The 17118-nt window shown below is 39.8% G+C and overlaps 1 protein-coding gene across 4 annotated transcripts in view; it reads left to right on the forward strand.

Moving 5' to 3' along the window:
* LOC122656108 (polycomb group protein EMF2B-like) overlaps positions 1-17118 on the forward strand; it is a 101114-nt gene that overhangs the window by 82925 nt on the left and 1071 nt on the right. For 2 of the 4 annotated variants that reach the window (XM_043850553.1, XM_043850555.1), the window contains 2 exons: positions 4504-4583; positions 11840-11929. In XM_043850553.1, the coding sequence (XP_043706488.1) occupies positions 4504-4583; positions 11840-11929 (170 nt within the window). Of the gene's footprint in view, positions 1-4503; positions 4588-11839; positions 11930-17118 lie in introns of those variants that run through there. The other 2 variants (XR_006332041.1, XM_043850554.1) reach the window with 2 other exon arrangements.

Here is a 17118-nt window from a genome sequence, read left to right on the forward strand (position 1 = left end):
TACGCAACGGAGACTCAGAGATTGGAGCACGGTGGCATTGGCGACGTCGATGGCGGAGGCACACCTTTACCCTTCCTTTGCTTGGGGTTCTAGAGAGGCCAGAAGTTAGGGGAGGAGGAAGGTAGTAGGCGACACTGGGAGAGCGACTAGGAGATGGAACGGCGAGAGACTGAGGCGTGTCCGAGGTGGCAATAGGTGAAGGTCTTAAAGATGAAGGAGCTTGGACCGATGAAGATTGAACCGAATGAGCCAGGGCATCTGTAGGGGCGTGAGCAGAAGTGTCTTGATCATCATCAGGGGAGACAAGAGGAGCTTTGCCGGAGCAGTCATGAGAGTGGTGTCCAAACACCTTGCAGTGGAGGCAGTGAGGAGGAAGCCAATCAAACTTGATAGGCTGTTCAAAGCAAAACCCATCTTCTTCCACGATGGAGATGGTGGATGGTGGTGGGCAAGCAACAAAGACATCAACGCAAAATCTTACGAAGGAGAGTCTGTCCATTTTGAGAGTGCGCACATCGGAGTAGAGGTGGAGTCCCAGGACAAAGCCAATAATACTGAGGCATTCTTGACTCCAGTAGTGAAACGGTAGACCTGGCAGGGTAATCCACAAGGGAATGGAGCCGAGTTCGACCTTGTGGAGCTGGATGTAGGGATCCCATTGGCGGAGGAAGATAGGCTTGGAGTCGACAAGCCACGGAGCACCGTTCAGGGCTCGAGCTTTAGATTCCTCAGAGAAGAACTTGAAGACGAAGACACCATTGTCTAGTAGGAAGATATCAAGGAAGAGTTCATCAGATCTTGACGTCTTGAACTTATTAGATCAGTTATGCAAAATTCGTATTTTACTGTTCTAGAGCTTTTGGTCTCCTGGCTTCTATATATTCCAGGATTGAGTCTCTTATGTCCTCTTTTCGTTGGAAAGACCATGATAGTTCGAGATTTCTACATCCTATGAGTTGGGCTAGGGTCTGTCTTCCGAAAGATGAGGGTAGTCTTGAGCTTCATAAGGAAAAAGAATCCAACATTCCTAGCATCATTAAGCTTATTTGGAATGTTGCTTCTAGGAAGAAAAGTACTTGTGTTGTCTGTGTGTATTTTAAATACCTCAAATCTAACTCCATCTAGACTGTCATGTGCCCTCTAGATGCTTTTTGGGTTTGGAGAAAGATTTTAAAATATAGGTATTTGGTCTCTGATTCCATTCAGACATTTATTGATGATGAATCTAACACCTAATAATTGGCATCCTGATGGTGTTCTCATTTCTAAATATGGTGACAGAATCAGGTACGCTGCTGGCTCAGATAAGATTGCCAAGATGTCTTCCATTTTAAGTGATGGTTCTTGGCTTCCTGACCCTAGTAATTGTTTCAATTTCATTGAGGTTTGGAAAAAGCTTTCTAGTATCCGTTTGAGACCTAGATGTTGTAGGGTTATGGTTGAGTGGGTTGCTAATTCTTGGAAGAAATTTTCCTGTTCTTCTGCTTAGAGTTTGGAGCAATCCAAAGCCCCTAGAGTTCTATGGTTTAGGTTGGATTGGTTTAGCTCTGAAATCCCTAGACATTGCTTGACTATTTGGACAGCTATGACCAATTCACTTCCTACTCAAGAGTTTCTTCTCCAAAGAAATCTGTCAATTCCAAATTGTTGTCTTTGTTGGAACTCCTTGGAAATTGTAGAACACTTATTCTTCTCTTACCCTTTCTCTAATTCTATTTGGAAAAGGGATTCTTAGAAAGTGTTGTCCCAATTCTAGAGTTATCCTTCCTTTTGACAAAGAATGGAGGTGGATCCTGAAAACCTTTAATGGCAAATACTCATGCGACACTCTTGGTAAGTTGACTTTTTCTGTTGTGTTTCATCATATCTGGTGGGAAAGAAAGAAATAAAAGAAGATGGACATCCTTGTCGCTCACTGTTCAGCAGGTTTGGGAAGCCATTATTGTTTAGGTCAAACAGATTCTTCCCAGATGTTCCATTAGCCCAACTATTAGAAACAGACATCTAGCCTATTCTTGGGATCTTCCTCTTATTCCGTCCCCCCCCCCCCCCTAGATTTTGATGTATCATCCTTTTTTCTTTGTTTCCTCTCTCCCCTGGTCCCTTTTTGTATCCTCCCTTTTAGTAACTGTTTCTCCCCCTCCCCTGTTTTGTGGTATCATCCATTTGATGGTTGTTTTGTTACTTTTGTTGGGGTCTTTCTCCTTGGATAGCCTTTGAGGCTGTTGTGCTGTCCAAAAAAAAGAGTGAGGGTAAATGTAGTTTCTTTAAAAGTACCCCTAAGTGTAATTATCCTTTTTATTCTACACATTAGCCCTCTCATATTTATAGGTGACAGGGAAAGAATTCATTGTTTTACACACACACACACACCCCCCCTAATTTATATAATACGATTTGACCACCTAGGCCTGCTTGCTGCCATGACAACTATGGCACCTAACTATATGCATATATGTAAAATGTAAAATATAAATTGCTGCATACTAAATTCCCTTTTCTAAACTATAATGGAAGTATGATGCCGGCCTTATAGCCCCTATTTGGGGGGGGGTGTAATTTAGTCTTAGATGGAGGATAGATCCACTAGTAACCAAATATCCAGGACCTGCTGAATGGCTAACTCAATGGGGCAGATTTGATGTAAAGTAGGGAAATTCTAGGGTTATGGTTAGGGGAATGTGGTAACTCTTATATGATAATAATAGGCAGGTTTTAAGGAGTTTAATAAGCTAGGTTTGGTAGGTTTAGGTAAGGATTTGAAATTTCAGAATTTTAGGGTTTGGGTTTTGGGTTTTAGAATTTAGGCTGAAATTAGGGTTTCTAATGGGAGTTAGGGCAAGGGGCTAAGGTCGAGTGCTAGAGGGGCTAGGAGGAAGGTTCGGTTGTAATATGGCATGATTCTAATGGCTGGTTAGGTCTAGGAAGGAATTAGGGTTTTTTAGGGTTTTACAGAGACAAGGTAAATTAGGGTTTTGATGAACAGTTGGGGCTAGGGTTCAGGTCGAGTGTAGGAGGTGGTATGAGGGGGCTGTGGTCTGAATTTGGTTGAATTCTGATAAGGGATGAAGGTTTGGTGAAGCTTAGATGATCTAGGGTTTAAGGGAATCAATGGGGTAATGGAGGCTTGGGTTGGAGGATGAGAAGAAGAGGGGAATTGCAGGAATTTAAATCAACTTACTGGTCTTGCAGATCTGTAGTAGCAGCAACTTGAAGAAGCTTGAAGAAGAACCTCCCGATCTACAAGATGGAAGGAGTCACTGGAGATCTACCAGTCCTTCAACCTTGATATGACTCACAAGGGGGGGTCTTGATATGACTCACAAGACAATCTCAGAAGAGAGAACAGCAGCAGCAATAGCCAGCAGCAAAGAGACGATTTTTTTAAAAACTGAATCATTGGGGAGCCTCTCCCACGATTTATTAATATAAAGAAGCCTAGGGCCTAAATCCTAATACAATTTAAACTCTCCTTCCTAAGTCTTGGAAGGGAGTAGCTAACTTAAAATAACTTAAACTTTAAAAGGTAAAAAGACCTAATTGACCCGAACACTTAAAGACACTTTAAAACACTTAAACTAAGAAGATTCCTCATCAACCAATAGGATATAAGATCCTACTAGCCAATAGGAGCTTTCTACTTAAACTGAACCAACTTAAATTGAACCAATTGGATGCAACCAATTTGAATCGGTTCAATTAAAGACATAAAAATAAAACATAGTATAGAACTGAAATAAACTAAGTATAAACTAGTCTAAGGCTCCTACTGAAACCCTATGATCAGGGGGGGCTTCTTCAGCTCATGGAGGCTTGGATCTGCATCAGGGGGGGAGTAGAAGAGATTCACAATCATGGAAATGTCTAAAGTTGGCTGATCCTGGCTTGGTCTTGAGCCAGGCTGGCTGGGCCTACGGCTGAAGATATCCCAGCCTGACCTTGGGACAGGCCGGGCCTGAGCTGAGGCTTAGGTACCAAACCCAGCAGGCCAGCCCAGTTGGACCCCCTAGATTGGAAAAAAAAATCTTTTTCGCTGCTTCAGATCGGTTGGGCACATTACTGTTGGTCTTTCAGATCAAGCGCTTTCCGCTATGCTAAAACCAATTGGTGGTTGTGAGGGCGCAACTTTATTTTCTTATGCAAGACATGCGGTTAGTCCCAGAGTCGCGACGAGATGCTGACCTTCTTGGCCCAACAATCCCTCCTTGGCTTCGATACCAATTGGTTTTAGTGTAGCAGTTAAACCAATTTCTTGTATGCTTATTAGATCTGTTGATCTTTGCCTGCATCATTAGTGCTGTTTCTTTTCATGGATAGTCTTCTTGTCATCTAGCAAGTTCCATATGCTTCGGGTGTCTTGATATGTTGTGAATTGTGCCAGCTTGCAAGCTTGGTGAAATGAAATTTACTATAATTGTAATTATGCATGTTTTATGTCCTTTTAATTTCCTATAGTAGTGAACACACTATTTACTATTGAAGCTTAATCTTAATGTGCGGCAGATGCTTGATGATTTTGTGGATGTGACCAAAGATGAGAAACAGATCATGCATCTTTGGAATTCATTTGTAAGGAAACAAAGGTAAGCATGAAAATAGACCATTTTATTTGTTCTTTTCTGCTTTTTGTTTGGTTGTAGTTGTATATTATTTTGTTGCCCTTATTGGCTGCTCCAGAGGGTGGAGTCAAGGCGTCATACATGTGTGAGGAATGTAAAAGTTTGCTTTCAATTACTGGCTTATTCCTCTAAACTATGCTTGTCTGATTAGGCTATAACACAGTTTTCCCAAAGACATGGTAAAATAAATTATTGTCTGTTTTATCCAGTGACATGAAGGCACCTAATTGACGGCTCACTTTTTTTAGCCTGTGAAGGCAAATAGTTAACTAGTAATGCACACACGCACACAAAAAAAGAGTCCATTTCATAAATGTAGGTGACATATTTCTGCACAATCTTTTTAGGAAAGGCCCTAAAAATCTGCCTCTAGTTGAAACCCAGAATTTGTGTCCATATTATCAATGTAACCCTTGACTCAGGTCAGTTTCAGTTTGAAGATATTATACCATGTCCACAATCAATGGGTTAGTCTTGGTCAAAGACTAATTAGTTAAATGGGAATGACAAAAAAAACAATGTCCGGTACGGATGTATTTTAGAAGGTTTAGAATTTTAACCAGATGATAAAAAATATGGTCAAATATTTTAAGAATGGTAAAAAAACGAAAACGAACGGTACAGGGTTTAAAAGTTTAAATTTGAAAAATACTGGATTGAAAAAAACGTAATATATACACTTAAATAAAAGAAATTATTACCTAAATTCATGCATCCAATTTTAAAATGAAGTTGCTCTACTACAAATTAAGCATTTCAAATAAAAATTTAATCTGAAATTCATGTTACTTATTAACAAAAGTTTTAATACCCTATAGTCATATTAAAATATAAAATAAATAAAAAACGAAATAATTAATAAAGTAACATAATGAGTTAGGTTGAGTGGACGAGCCTTGGCACAACTGTGAAGTTGTGCTATTGCAACCTGTTGGTTGCAGGTTTAAAACTTGGAAACAGCCTCTCCTGCAAAGCATGGGGTAAGGCTGTGTACAATTTTGCCCTCCCAGACCCCTTGTGCACTGGGTCGGAGGCTGGTTTAATGAGTTAAGTTGAACCATGTTTGCTGTTTGCAGTTTGCAGTAGGAAAAACTATCATGATTGTCGTATAGGTAAATGGGCCCTTCTGTCATTGGGGGAATGGTGAGGACGACAGTAGAGTAGGCATAAAAGTTGAGGTCTTTTCAAGGCCCAGAGAGGAGGGTGACTCAGCATGTGCAGGGGGCTCTTTCTCACTAACGGATGTTAGGGTTTTCTATCCCAGATTTCTTCAACATTGTTGAGGGGAAATTTGTCAAGCATCATAGCATGGATGAGATCCAGCAGGGAGTGCTTCTCCTCCACCGAAGGAGAAAGCTTATTGCAAACCTTCCTCGACAACGGCGTTGGGTATGGCTACCCATGGTTGCTTCAATCGACGTCTAGGGATTAACAAGGTCTCTCTCTTTCCCCACCCCTATGTATATGCTGCCCCTAAAACAGGGGCTGAGGTTCAGCTTCCCTATTTGCTCCCCTTTTTCTCTCGTTCATTTTGTCTCTCTGTATCATAGCCTTGCAACAACTCCTACCCATTACCCTTGTAGTGTGCCACCTCTCTATCCAATTGCTTCCTTGCCGTGACTGGAGTCGAATGATCGTACGTGGGTTTGGGAGTTGAGGCCGGAAATTAGGTAGAGATTTTTTGGCTTTATTCTTTTCATTTTAAAGACCGAGGACGTGTATTAAATGTGTTTTAAACTTTTATGGAAGCTGAACCCCTTTTTTTTTTTGCCATATCTAGCAATTCATAACGGCAAAACATGTTTTAGTTCAGAAAATTTGGGTACGGTGTTTTATTCGTGTTTTAAGGTCGAGACTTGGAGAGTTGGGATAATTCAAAACACTGTGGGCCACATAATTGATTTTGGCCTTGAAACTTGACATTTACTATCCATCAGGAAGAACTGCCATATCACCAATCTATTGATTTGATTATGATTTGACAATTTAATGTGCACGAGAGAAAGTCAACTAGATGGGAACCCATGTAATCAATCAGAATCTTAAACCAGTACCTGTGAATGTATAAGAGAGAAGAAGAACCGCAAAAGAGAAAATAGACTCACGGTATGTGTAAATACCCAATTGTGACCCCTGCCAATATATTTATAACATTCTAAAATATGAATATTACACGTAAGGACTAAGAGTTATAAAATTCACAAAAAAAAGGGACATGCATGACCAAATTGCCGCTATTCGTATAATGTAACCTACGCATATACTTTAATACTCCCCCTCAAGCTTGAGCATAAATATCACCCATGCCCAGCTTGAAACTGTTATAACCAATGTATCACGGAGAGGGGGGTGAATCGGTGATGTCTAAAAGCGTTCCTCACAACTTGCCTCACGTCCACACTCGTCAGTCAATATTTGAAAGCAAATCAAACACCACAACACAAAGCAGTATAAAACACAATACTATAGTTCGACTGAACCCACAGCCAGGCGCACCAACCCCCAATTCGTATTGCACCCACGACATAGGAGCACTCACTACACAGAAGCAGCGACCCCCTTACAAGATTCAACACAGCAACCACTGTGTTTGTAGTTACAACCATAGTTCAAAAACTTGTTTCGTTTCGGTTTTCAAGCTGACCGAAATATCCAAAATTTTGCATTTTTTCTGGTATGTTTCGGTAGGTCATTTCGATGGGTTTTAGGCCAAGTTAAGGCCTTAAACTTCATGGAAACCCTATTTTAGGCTATATAAATACATTTAAATGTTCTAGAGGACATAATAAATTAATGATTAATAAGCAATTTAAACAAGTATATTGACTTGGAAGTTGGAAACATAAAGTGAATGACTCATAAGTCATAACTTAAGTCATAATATTAAGTACATTAAGTCAATAACAAGTTAACAACTTAAGAAGTTTGAATCTTGTGTTCTCCAAGTGGTTCCGGCGTAGATTCGAAGGTCGGTACACAAATCAACAAAGAGAGTTTGAAGAATGAAGAAAACAGAATAAACAAACCACAAAAGAGCAGCCTTGTTAGTCTCGGTCGAAATTTCGACCGAGATTAACGAGTTTCTGCCTTTTGTACTAGGTGTTTTGAAAAGATAATCTCGATATCTCGCGAGATGTACCAATATCTCGAGATATCACGAGATAATCGAAATCTCGACCGAGATTTGGTATTTTTTTTATTCGAGGTACCATCCGTTTCTACCCAAGATCCCAGCATCACAATTCCATTTCTGTTTAAATTTCGGAGTAAATGGGCTTCTAAATGCAGTATTTCATTTCCCTTGATTTTTCGGTGGTAAGGGGTCAAATGCTAGAAAATTCGTTTCGCGCTGGTCGAGATTTTCAAAATATTCGAAATCTCGGTCGAGATTTCGCGAGATTTAGTACTATGGTTACAACCCCAAATTCAGTTGTCACGAACTCGCGCAATATTGTTTACAAACAATCACCAATAATGTCAGGTTTATAATGAAAACCCTAGTACATGATGTCTACCCAAGTCCCAATGTAAACATACATGCAAAAAATTGAAGACTAAATAAATTAGAAATCAACTCACTCTTGCTTCTATGTCTTCAACCAATCACCGCCTTCTCAAACAAGGTGTGACAACACATAGTCTCCTAACCAAACTGATATCAGTCCCTGCCCTTCTTTCACACCAATACCAGTCTCAGATTTATAGAAATTTGAACTGCTCACAACTTAAACCTGATTTCAGACTTGCACGATAACAATCTTCTGAACAATTCCATAGAATGATCTCAGTTCCCAAAAATGTATTGATTGACTCAACAGCCTGCTGCACTTCTTATAAACAGATTATTGTTTAGAGAAGAACCCAATCACAAATTGGTAGAAATATAAGCAGCCGATCAGATGTTCTTATTGTAATTAGATATCTTTCATAATAAATTATACTTCAGATCAATGAGAGTCGAACCTGATTTTCTCAACTTAAATTGATAATGCTTACTGACCTCAATTCAGTTTGTCATTAGGTATAAGACTCAAATCTGAACCTGTTGCCGGTATGATGGCCTTGTAATTTCAGCAAACTAAAACTCCAGGATAATATGAACACAGCAGCAGTAACAGTAGACAACCTCCTTTCCTTTCTCTTCAAATCTGGGCAGCAACTTCTTTTAAATTTTTGGATTCTCAGAGCAAACTAACGGCAAAATAAATAGATTAAACTATATAGAACAGCAACTCCCATGACTCTACTTCTCTTCTCTTCAGTTCTCCATCAACGCTATTAAAGAAATACAGCTGCAACACCTTTTCTTCTTCTTCTATTCTCTAACCTTCGTTTCTAGATCTTCATCAAATCATTCTCAGAAGAAGGTTACAGAAGCATCATTATCTAATATCTCTTGAATAAGCTACACTCACTCTATTTTTCTGCTACCTCATTCTCCTCACCGATTTTTCTTCCTTTTTTAATTTCAACTCAGCTCTGCTACTGATGGAGAAAATCACTCAAATCTGCTAGGTTACTCCCTTTTATATTGCATGTATATATATATATATATATATATGGAGGTTGGCAACAACAATGGATACCTTCACGAACTCCAGCTCTCTCTATTTAAATTAATAATAGCAACAAAATCGCAAACTACTGAAGAGGCAGACACCTTCTTGGACTCCTTGTTATCACATGTTGACCAAATCCCTAAAAGGATCTCTCATCCTCGTGTAGGTAACTTTCTGTCTTTATGAATATTACACATAAAGACACAGCAATAAAAATTAACACGAAAAAGGACAAGCATGTCCCCTATGTGCATAATTAATGTAAAATATGCATATACTTTAACTGCCCATATAGTTGCGGTAGAAATTTTTCTTATAGATTACCCAATGGTTGATTTATATAAGCAATGGTTCAAGCTTTATCAAGATTAGCCATTCTTGTGGTTGAAAAATGGTGTACCAGATATATAACTTGGTGGGTGGTTTGGGTTTTGAATTTGTTTCAGGATCGTGAATTATGGACAATAGCATAGAATTGATAAGAAGTTTTCCTTTACAGTAAAATGAAATTCAAAGCCATGGCATCTTGTACTAGTCAAAAAATATGAATTAAAAAGCAATTGCTTCTTGTTGAAGAGTGGTGCCCAAATCCCTTTCTTATTCCTTTAAAGTCCTTTATATTCTTCCAGTTTTCCCATGTCTTTTAAATAACGGGAAATGACAAACAACAGATACTTACAAAGACCTAGGCGACAGGTAGCATGATGTAAGCTGGCTAGTTCAAGTCAAAATACATATTCAAAGTACGTTGGCACCTAGTTGGCTAACTACTATGTACTAGTTGACAGCTGGTTGAATCTAGTTGATTATTTGATCAACTTGTCAACACCTCTCATTGGTACCTATATCAGTTTATATATTTATATATGAAACAACTTGTCAATGTGACTAGCCAATGGCTAGGCTAGTTGATTTCTTAAACATGCTGGTTCCATACTTCCATTAGTAAATAGAATTGTGGTCATAAAAAATTGTTAGGCCGGGGATGATGCCCATTTTTAGGTGATGGGAACCTGGTTTTGCAGTGCAGTTAAACTCGCCTGATTTGATTAGGACCAGGAGCATGTTGTCTGGGATGGTGGACAGCACAGAATTGTTCTAATTGGGAGATTGTTCTCTTTCGAATTGTTTAGGGACTTTGGTTTTCCAGACCGGCTCGAGGAAGACCTTCCATGTCTCAAATGTCTGCCGCGTGATAGGCCATATGAGGCCCAAATTTTGTGGACAGGTAGACCCTACGGTGCACTGCTTTCAAGCTGTGTTTCAACTCAACTGAATTGGTCAAGTAGCAATATAAATTATAAAGAGCTTCGATTTTTTGGCATTTCAAGAGATGCATGCCAGTAAATGGACCCCTAAGAGGGTGCATACCAGTATATGAGGAGTTATTTGATTCATAGTTTGAAAACTCATCTCAGAGGGCCATTTTGGCCAGACCAAAATTTTCGAGATATCAAAATTTCGCCGAAACATTGTATTTTTTCCCATGAGTTTTGCTTGGCCATTTCGGGGTGCAAAAGGTCGAAATGAGCGAAATACCGAAACAAAGTGACCGAAATAACCGAAATTTTAATGAAACGGTGCATTTTTTAGACCGAAATGAGCGAGATACTGAAACGAAATTATCAAAATTTCAGTCAAAACATTGTCTGTTTTGGGTTTTGACATTTTGTATGATGTTTGGGGTTGGGGGGTTCGAAATTACTGAAATATCTGAAATTTCGGCTAAATTTTTTTATTGGGTGAGACTCTGGATTTTGAGGTGGCTAATCCAGAAAATGTCCTATCTATCCCACAGCTATGTAGTCATATCATTCCTCTACACCTAGAAAGGAGATCTCTGTTTCAGACCTGACTTCAGTCAGGCCTGAAACCAAAACGTGCTAGATATCGTTTAGAGGTTTCGACACTGGGTTTTGACCTGGGCCTCCCTGGGTTTTGTTTTAGCCAAGCCCGAAACTGAGACAACTTGGACAATTCGATTAGTTTTTACCGAGATTTAGTTCCATGCTCCATGGAGCACAACTAGGTGGGTTGCTGAGGAACTTTTTTTGCCGTGGGTTGTGTAAGGAACATTTTCCAATTTGGAAATGTTACCGTTTTCTTTAGCTGATTGTTACATTATAAATAGTATATCATACACTGTTCAGAAAAGAAGTGTAAATAATTGTGAGAACATGCAATTTTTGTAAGTACTGTTGAAATAGAATCTTATGTCGCATCCTAATAAAAAAGTATGTTGTAAGTATGAAAAATATATTTATATTATGGGAAGAACACTTCCCGATCATGTGACCCCTGCATCAGCATGGGGACCAATGAGGGGACACGCAGGAGCATTGACCTGGGGGGATTTTTCATTTTGTACGGGGCCAGGGCGGTCATTTCAGGGGAACTGTGTCTAGGCAGACGCTGCGTGTGACCAAGCAGCATTCTTTTTTCCTTTTCAAAGGAGGATGATTTATATATACAATACATATCTTGTAACCATAGAACCAGAGTATATGTGAAAGACTAATTAACAAGAAGGTTATATGAGGGAAGGATTCTATTGCTGTTGCCAATATTGTTTTAGACAATGTTTTTATTATTTTCCCATGTAATGTTCTGCATAATTTCATATTATTTCCTTCTAAAAAAGCCTAAATTATTATGTTGCAGAGTCCTTGCAGATGGCCATATTCCATGGGCATGTGAGGCATTCTCAAGACTGCATGGACAGGACCTTATCCGAGCCCCCGCCCTTATTTGGTAGTACTACTCTTTCATTTTAATAATAATTTGTATGGTGATGCAACAGTACCAGCTATCCATAGTGCAGTGATGCGTATATTACAGCTTATAGAAATTGTCAAATTAGGCCTAGATGCATGCATTGAATTTATGACCTACACCTGGAAACATGAGCTTGACACTAAAAAAAACATTTGCATTTAAACATGACCTTACAAATTGAAATCTGTATTCATCGTTTTGCAACGTGATTGATCAATTAATGAATTTTGGTACTTTTGTTATGTGTTTTAGCTTTTAGATTATAGGATATTAGGATATTCACTTCTTGGGCAAATCTTCAACAACGGTTGGTTTTCCTTTCTCATAGGATGTACAAGAACCATTAGAGTGTTGGACAAAGATGGTGACTGCGAGGGGGGTAAATCAGTGATTGTCAAAAACCAATCCCTCAAACCTCACACTCTCAGGTGATGACTATCCCTGGCAGTTCAGAACCACAGAGCCCAATGCCCATGCAACAGTCACAAACCACGCATTACCTTTCAGCAAACACATACACTCATACATATACGGCTATCACCAGTCACACATCACATACCCCATCCTCCTCAAACCATCCTGCAGCAGATAATATAACAATGCAAATACACAAGCACACATACCACAAGATGGAGATATACGTGGTTCGGCAGTGTGCCTACATACACGGTGCAAATGGCCTAATATGGCCTTTGTATAATACACAATACAAGTTTGTGTCGCAACTTGCAACCCAGGACAAAGGAGCATCAACCCCTAGCTTTATATAGCACCCACTACACGGGACTACTGGAGCACCAAGCCCCAACTATCAAGCACCCACTTGATAGCTTAAGAATACAGCAATAATGGTTTATATGCAATCCCCCAGTTACAAGCTCACAACATGTACGAATCCCACTTAATAGACTACAAGTATTGACTCATGAAATAGCACAAACACCTAGCCTACAGTCAAATACAATACAAATGAAATTTGCTAAAAGGGTTACCCACACAACTGGGTAACCTCCAGAGGTGTTGTACACTGGACGTCTCCAATTACTGAGGCACTCCTCTGTCTTCTTTCTTCTGCCCTTTTCTTCCTCCTCTTCTCACAAACCTTTACTCTTCTTTTCTTCTAAATCTTTTCAAACCCTTACTAGGACCTCAATAATTTCTTCAACCACCAATCTCCTTGCCTTCAATAGATCATTTAGCACTCAAAAGTGGTAGGTAGCAAAGGAGTTGCCTATGGAAGCTCCCTCTTCCTCTCTATTTGCTCTCCAATTCTCCTGTTCACATAGCTTCAAAACCGCATAAAAGAGGCCAAAACCGAGCTTAAATTTTGCCCCCGATCGGACCGTGTGTGGTTCGACCATCTTCTGTACAATGCTAGGAAAAAGGCTACAACTCCTCCCGATGCCAGATGACCTGATTCCGGTGGCATTGGAAAGAGGATTCAAAGCTCTACAACTTCCATGTTTTGAGCTTCTACAGATTATGCAATTTGGATAGCTCAAAAATCCCATGAAGTCATGGCATGTGTAGAAACAGAACTCTGGGCACCATGCACGACATCTGTGATTGAAATCATAGTTTCCTCGTCCGAACTCGGATTGACCCAATTCTTGAGGCATCATAAAGCTTACTCAAAGGATAGTCTTTTAGTTTTGAGCTTCAACCCTGATTTTGTGGAAGGGGTCCGAAATAAAGTTTTAAGTCGCTGGACATACAGAAACAGTCTTCTGAGCAACTTTGCCACCTCAACTGTCCAGGCAATTTTTACCTTGCCTTCACTCCAAGCTCTTTCTACCTCATCATACCAGCTCATGACATCCCTGAAAATATTCTATTCACCCTAAGCTCGTCCACTACCACCTCCAAGTGTTGGACACCAATTTGGGAGTGTGTTGGCTGACAGAACTTCTCAGATGCTGTCCAGGATGGTGTTGCCAACAATGACAACACAACTGAAGCTTCTCCCTCAACATTGACAGACCACAGCATACAACACTGCTAGTACTCCCGACTCCAATATCGGATTGATCTGATTCTTGAATCTGATGCAAGGGCAGAAACAGCTTCCTGTAGGACATGCGCCATGTCTGATGATCAAGCCATAGCCTTTGCTTCCAACTCCAATATCGGATTGATCTGATTCTTGAACGGTTGGAAAGATCACTCAGAGATCTACCTTTCTAATGTTTTGAGCTTCCACAGAATCCAAATGAACGACATCTCAAAACACCCATGAAGTTACTGCCATAATACAAAACTTGCAGTTTTCAGCTCTTCTCAGTTCCTCAGCAACTTGTCTTCTTCTTCACACTGGCCTTTCCTTCACAGCAGTCCATCCTTCACCTTCAGCAACATCACCATAGCTTCTCTGATCGTCCAGCCTGGCTGACCATATGCCACATCATCAACATGCTTTGTCTGTCAACCAAGCTCAACCATGTCACCCATACAATTTTAGCTCTTCCAGCTGCCAACTCACCTTCATAAGGCTGTTCATCTCACACTGGTAAACCTCTCAATTCTATTGCATGCTTGGCCAACTCATGGCACTGCTTGCTGAGTCATACTTATGCACGCTGCTGCATGACTGAGTGTGTTGACAACAATGACAGCACTAACTCAATGCAACATGTGCTCAAAAAAGTGAATAAATGGTATTCTGTGCTTTAACTAATGAATGGATTGTCATTTTTCTGGAAGTAGAACAATTTGTTTAACTGAATAATGGCAATTATGCCCTTGTTTCACATGTTCTGAATGTGCACAAGGAACAATAGGCTGCTATTATGCATACCAATAGCACATAAGCCACTCCAGATGCATGGATGAAAGACTGATGAAAAATGTTTTTTCTTGCTCTGCATTCTTACAGAACTGAGATGAGCCTGTTTGGTGTTCTTGGTGAATAAGAAACTATGGTAGTTGAGAGACTAGTATCCCTCCCCCATCATATTTTTATGCCTGGAAAAGAACTATGGGCCCTTCCTAACCCCTAGACAATTTAACAGTTAAACTTGTCTAATTTAGAGATCTCTCTAAAGGACCCGATGTACTAATAAAGGATCTGTTTTGAGATGAAATGGATATATACATATCTCTGGCTCATATTTATGAGATGATAAATATGGTAAAACCTATGCCAAGAATTGCTTCATGTAGGAATGGACATATTGGTTCAAGTAAGAATTGACGTAGAACACCAAAGGGAGTTATTCATGTTCAAGCAAATTTCAACAATTCCATTGTGAATAAAACTGATCTTAATTTGAAAAAGGTCCCACTTCTGCTAGGTATGATGTGCTGAGATCTTTATCAGGCCAGGTGTACACCTTGGAATCACATAAGTGGCAGTTGTCATTATTGTTGCCTGACAAGTGTCAGTGCAATATTGTATTGAGTATGTGTGTTGAGTGTACAAGTTTCAAATTAATGGATGTTGTTCTTTGTTTTGGGTAGTTCTATAGAAAGGCCAAGTAACAATTTTAGTTTTTAAGGCACTAAGGCAAAACTAGGCACTGACCTCCCACCAAGATCCTTAAGTATTGCCTAGGAGAGCGCCAAGTCTTTATGGCGGGTGCCTTTTTACTCTCAGGGGTTAATTAGGGGTATGATACGTAAATGTATGGCAAGAAGAATCTCCATATGGTCTTTATGGACATAAAAAGCTTATGACAGAGTCCCTAGAGAGTTAATATGGCAAGTAGTAGAGAAGAGAAATGTTTCAAGTAAATATGTGGACATAATTAAAGATATGTATGATGGTGCGGTGACAAATATAAGAACTGTGGGGGGCCAAAGGTAGTAAATTAACAATGACAATTGGGTTACATCAAGGATCAGCTTTAAGCCCTTATTTGTTTGTGTTAATCAAGATGAGGTTCTTTGGTATATACATTTTGTTGATGATATTGTTTTGGTGGATGAGACAAAAGCAGGGATTAACGCCAATTTAGAGTTATGGAGATCAACCTTGGAATCAAAAGGTTGTATGATAAGTAGAACGAAGACAGAGCATGTGGTGTGTAACTTTGGTTACACTAGGACAGATAATGAGGTGGTCAAAATTGATGAGAGGGAGATTCCACAAAGTGATTAATTTAGGTGTCTGGGCTCAATCATAAATAAAAAAGGTGATATAGAGGATGATGTTTCATAGAGAATTAAAATAGGATGGATGAAGTGGAGAGGTGCGTCTGGAGTGGTGTGATCGGTGTATTCTTTTAAAACTTGGAAGAAAATTTTATAGGACAATCATACGACCGGCTATGATGTATGGTGTAGAATGTTGGGTAGTTAAAAAGCATCATATAGATAAACTCAATGTAACAAAGATGAGAATGTTGAGATGGATGAGTGGCAAAACTAGAAAGGACAAAGAAATTAATGGTCATATTAGAGCTGATTTGTGAGTAGCTCCAATACATGATAAGCTACGAGAAATCCATTTGAGGTGGCATGGCCATGTTCAATGGAGGCCTTTGGATGCTCTAGTACGGAGGAGTGATTTGATTCAAATTGAAGGAACTAAAAGAGCCAGGGGCAGACCTAAAATGACCTTAGGAGAAGTGGTGAAGAAAGACATGCATAGCTTAGGCCTTGTATCAAGTATGACCTTGAATAAAGCTGATTAGAGGTCAAGGATCCATGTTGCCAACCCCATTTATTTGGGATGAGGCTGAGTAGTTGTTTTATGATACGTATATATATATATATATGGGGTGTTGTTCTCTATGCCGCAGCGCAGGCTGCACCCAGGCACATGGGGTTGGGCGCAATGACCACCCTGCCCCCCTGAGTGGCAGGCCCATGTGCCTGGGTGCAGCCTGCGCTGCAGCACAAAGAACATTCTCCCTATATATATATATATGGAAAAAAGATCTCTACTTGGTGGTATTTCCTACGCGCTCTCACAGGGCACCGTGAGATGACGCCTCTACCCCTTGGGTAGATACCCAAGCGTGCTCACCCATTGGCTTAGACACTTGTGTAGAGACCATGCGACCAAGTAGAGATCTCTTGCCATATATATATATATATATATATATATATATATATATGTGGGCATTTTGGTCGTGTGAAATGAAAGGATAATGTGGTAAATAAAATGTGTCTTTAATTAATATTCACTTTTATTGGTCGAACAAGGAGCAGCTGAGCAGGTTAGA

Source organism: Telopea speciosissima, chromosome 3 (genome assembly GCF_018873765.1).
Source record: "Telopea speciosissima isolate NSW1024214 ecotype Mountain lineage chromosome 3, Tspe_v1, whole genome shotgun sequence".
NCBI lineage: Eukaryota > Viridiplantae > Streptophyta > Magnoliopsida > Proteales > Proteaceae > Telopea > Telopea speciosissima.